Here is a 3,427-nt window from a genome sequence, read left to right as displayed (position 1 = left end):
AGAGCGACAGAGAGGGGATAAACTGGGAGGAGGGGAGCGGGTTGAATGGCCTGTCTGGCCATCCTCTCTTGCCCTCTCTGCCTCTCTCCGGAAGCCCGACAGTCGGTGGGAACTGTAGTGGTTTTATAAAGGACAATATTGTTTTTCTCTTATAATAGGAGCATATGTGAGAGTCATATTTTCCCCGGCACAACTCCTGTTGAGTGAAGGGATTGGATAATCGTATAGTTTTTTTTATTTTTTTTGTGCGGGGGGGGGGTAATTACAGAAATATATTGCCCGACTTTTAAATTAAACTTCAAGATCCAAAATGCATTGCCTCTACGCGCTCGCTGTCACTGCGGACGTGACGATCAGATAAGATTGGAAATGATTCTGCACCGTGAATATTCTCTGGAGTTAAAACCATATTTACTTACCATGAAAAACGTTACATTATAACTTTAGACGCGCATTTATTTCGTTTGAACGCGGCCCCATCCTGGAGTGACGATATTGTGCGAGATTCGAGGAGAAAAGAGCGTTTCCAACTCGGTCCGTTTCTGCTGCCTGTTGCTCAGCTGCGTCTGAAGAAAACCAGCATCGATACGCGTCGGATTTGTCTCCACCTGAAAAATGCCACGGGATAACAAGAAGTCTCTCATTCAGAAAATAGCCAGCCAAGCCAACATCACATTTAAAGATTTCAATGCATCCGCAATTGGAGACAACAAAGTATTATTGGAAAACCGGGGGGATCTAATCACCCTGCTGACGGAAGTCAGGACTGCAGACCTGAAGATGAAACCGAACGGCTCCCATTCCGAACACAACCCACCTGTCACGTACATGCACATCTGCGAGACGGAGTCGTTCAGTATGGGGGTGTTTCTACTGAACAGCGGGGCTTCCATCCCGCTCCACGACCACCCCGGTATGAACGGGATGCTCAAGGTTCTATACGGGAAAGTCAGTATCAGGTGTTTTGACCTGTTGGATAAACCTTCGGACCAGGTGCAGAGTGAGACCCAGTTCGACCCGCCGCTGCTGCCGTTCCAGAAGGACTCTCTGCGGCGGGCTGTGCTCCGGTCAACCATGTGGTACACCCATGACAGTAGTCCGTGTATCTTAACCCCGCAGAGGGAGAACCTGCATCAGATCGACACGGTGGATGGACCGGCTGCTTTCCTCGACATCCTGGCACCTCCGTATGACCCTGAAGATGGGAGGGACTGTCATTATTATAAAGTCCTACAGACTGTTTCCGACGCAGACAGTAAGGTAGAGGCGCAGCAGCCGTGGGAGGAAGAGACGTGGTTACTAGAGATAGGCCAGCCTGATGGCTTCTGGTGTGGGGGTGAACCATACCCCGGGCCCAAGGTTTCCTTCTAATGTCGGTGTTGTAAAGGCAGGGATACCTGTGACCAAATAGGGGCGGCTGGAGGACTTTCAAAAGACTGAATCACTGTGACATGAGTTGGAGCAGGTGAATGAACTGCAGGTGGATAATGTCTCTGGGACAGGCCTTTTGTTTAAGTATTGAACTTTCTCCTGTAAACTTCCAAATAAGATGTTTTCATCCTGAACAGGCTCAGAAACGTCCTATGCTCTTAACATCATTTGTTTGTAACTGAAAATATGATATGCCTTATGTGAATATTGAATGTAAACTTTGAAAGCATTTATCATGTCTAGTTTCCATGTGCACACTACATTTTCTATCTTTCATGGATTTATTCCAAACAAATGTGTGTATGTGTAACCACTAGCTTTGTTTATAATTGAAGGCTTTTATTTTGGGACAGCTGAACGTTCTACCTATAGCCTTACTGAATGTACAGTGCCTTTGGAAAGTATTCAGACCCCTTGACTTTTTTCACATTTTGTTACATAACAGCTTTATTCTAAAATATATTCAATTGTTTTTCCTCATCAATCTACACACACTACCCCATAATGACATCACAATACCCCATAATGATATCACAATACCCCATAATGACATCACAATACGCCATAATGACATCATAATACCCCATAATGGTTTTAGAAAGTTTTGCTAATTTATTACAAATAAAAAAATACAATTTCACATTTACATAAGAATTCAGAGACTTGTCCCGAAGCCATTCCTGTGTTGTCTTGTCTGTGTGCTTAAGGTCGTTGTCCTGTTGGAGGTGAACCTTCGCCCCAGTCTGAGATCCTGAGCGCTCTGGAGCAGGTTTTCATCAAAGATCTCTCTGTACTTTGCTCCATTCATCTTTGCCTTGATCCTGACTAGTCTTGCCGTCCCTGCAGCTGAAAAACATCCCCACAGCATGATGCTGCCACCACCATGCTTCACCGTAGGGATGGTGCCTGGTTTCCTCCAGACGTGATGCTTGGCATTCAGGCCAAAGATTTCAATATTGGTTTCATCAGACCAGAGAATCTTGTTTCTCGGTCTGAGAATCTTTACGTGCCTTTTGGCTAACTCCAAGTGGGCTGTCATGTGCCTTTTACTGAGGAGTGGCTTCCATCTGTCCACTCTACTATAAATGCCTGATTGGTGGAATGCTGCAGAGATGGTTGTCCTTCTGGAAGGTTCTCCCATCTCCACAGAGGAACTCTGGAGCTCTGTCAGTGACCATCGGGCAGTGGTGTAAAGTGCTTATTAAGTAAAAATACTTTAAAATACAACTTAAGTCGTTTTTTGGGGTATTTGTACTTTACTATTTATATTTTGGACTTTTACTTCACTAAATTCCTGAAGAAAAACATTTAAATTTTACTTCATACATTTTCCCTGACACCCAATAGTACGCGTTACATTTTGAATGCTTAGCAGGACAGAAAATGGTCCAATTCGCACACTTATCAAGAGAACATCCCTGGTCATCCCTACTGCCTCTGATCTGGCGGACTCACTAAATACAAATGCTTTGTTTTTAAATGATGTCTGACTTTTGGAGTGTGACCCTGGCTATCTGTAAATAAATTTAAAAAATACGAAATAGCTCCGTCTGGTTTTTTTATTATTCATGCTTTTACTTTTGATACTTCAGTATATTTAAAAACAAATGGTTTTAGGCTTTTACTGAAGTCGTATTTTACTGGGTGACTTCCATTTTTATTTGAGTCCTTTTCTATTAAGGTATGTATGACAATTGAGTCTTGAGTACTTTTTCCACCACTGCCAATGGGTTCTTGGTCACATCCCTGACCAAGGCCTTTCCACCCCCTGATTGGTCAGTTTGGCCGGGTAAAATACCAGCAACAGTGTGTGAAAACCTTGTGAAGACTTAAAGAAAACGTTTGACCTCTGTCATTGCCAACAAAGGGTAGATAACAAAGTATTGAGATAAACTTTTGTTATTGACCAAATACTTATTTTCCACCATAATTTGCAAATAAATTCATAAAAAATCCTACAATGTGATTTTCTGGATTTTTTAAAATCATTTTGTCT

The 3,427-nt window shown here is 43.0% G+C and overlaps 1 protein-coding gene across 1 annotated transcript; it reads left to right on the top strand.

The window, feature by feature from the left end:
• Positions 1 to 322: 322 nt before the first annotated feature.
• Positions 323 to 1,835, top strand: LOC112240379 (2-aminoethanethiol dioxygenase-like). Its single transcript, XM_042316657.1, has one exon. It carries the CDS (start codon positions 616 to 618, stop codon positions 1,369 to 1,371), a length of 756 nt encoding a protein of 251 aa, XP_042172591.1. The 5' UTR covers positions 323 to 615; the 3' UTR covers positions 1,372 to 1,835.
• The last annotated feature ends 1,592 nt before the right edge of the window (positions 1,836 to 3,427 follow it).

The sequence above is a fragment of the Oncorhynchus tshawytscha genome, unplaced genomic scaffold, assembly GCF_018296145.1.
Source record: "Oncorhynchus tshawytscha isolate Ot180627B unplaced genomic scaffold, Otsh_v2.0 Un_contig_1111_pilon_pilon, whole genome shotgun sequence".
Taxonomy (NCBI): domain Eukaryota; kingdom Metazoa; phylum Chordata; class Actinopteri; order Salmoniformes; family Salmonidae; genus Oncorhynchus; species Oncorhynchus tshawytscha.
The sequence above is the reverse complement of the archived record's forward strand: the minus strand, read 5'-3'. Positions and strand labels throughout refer to the sequence as shown.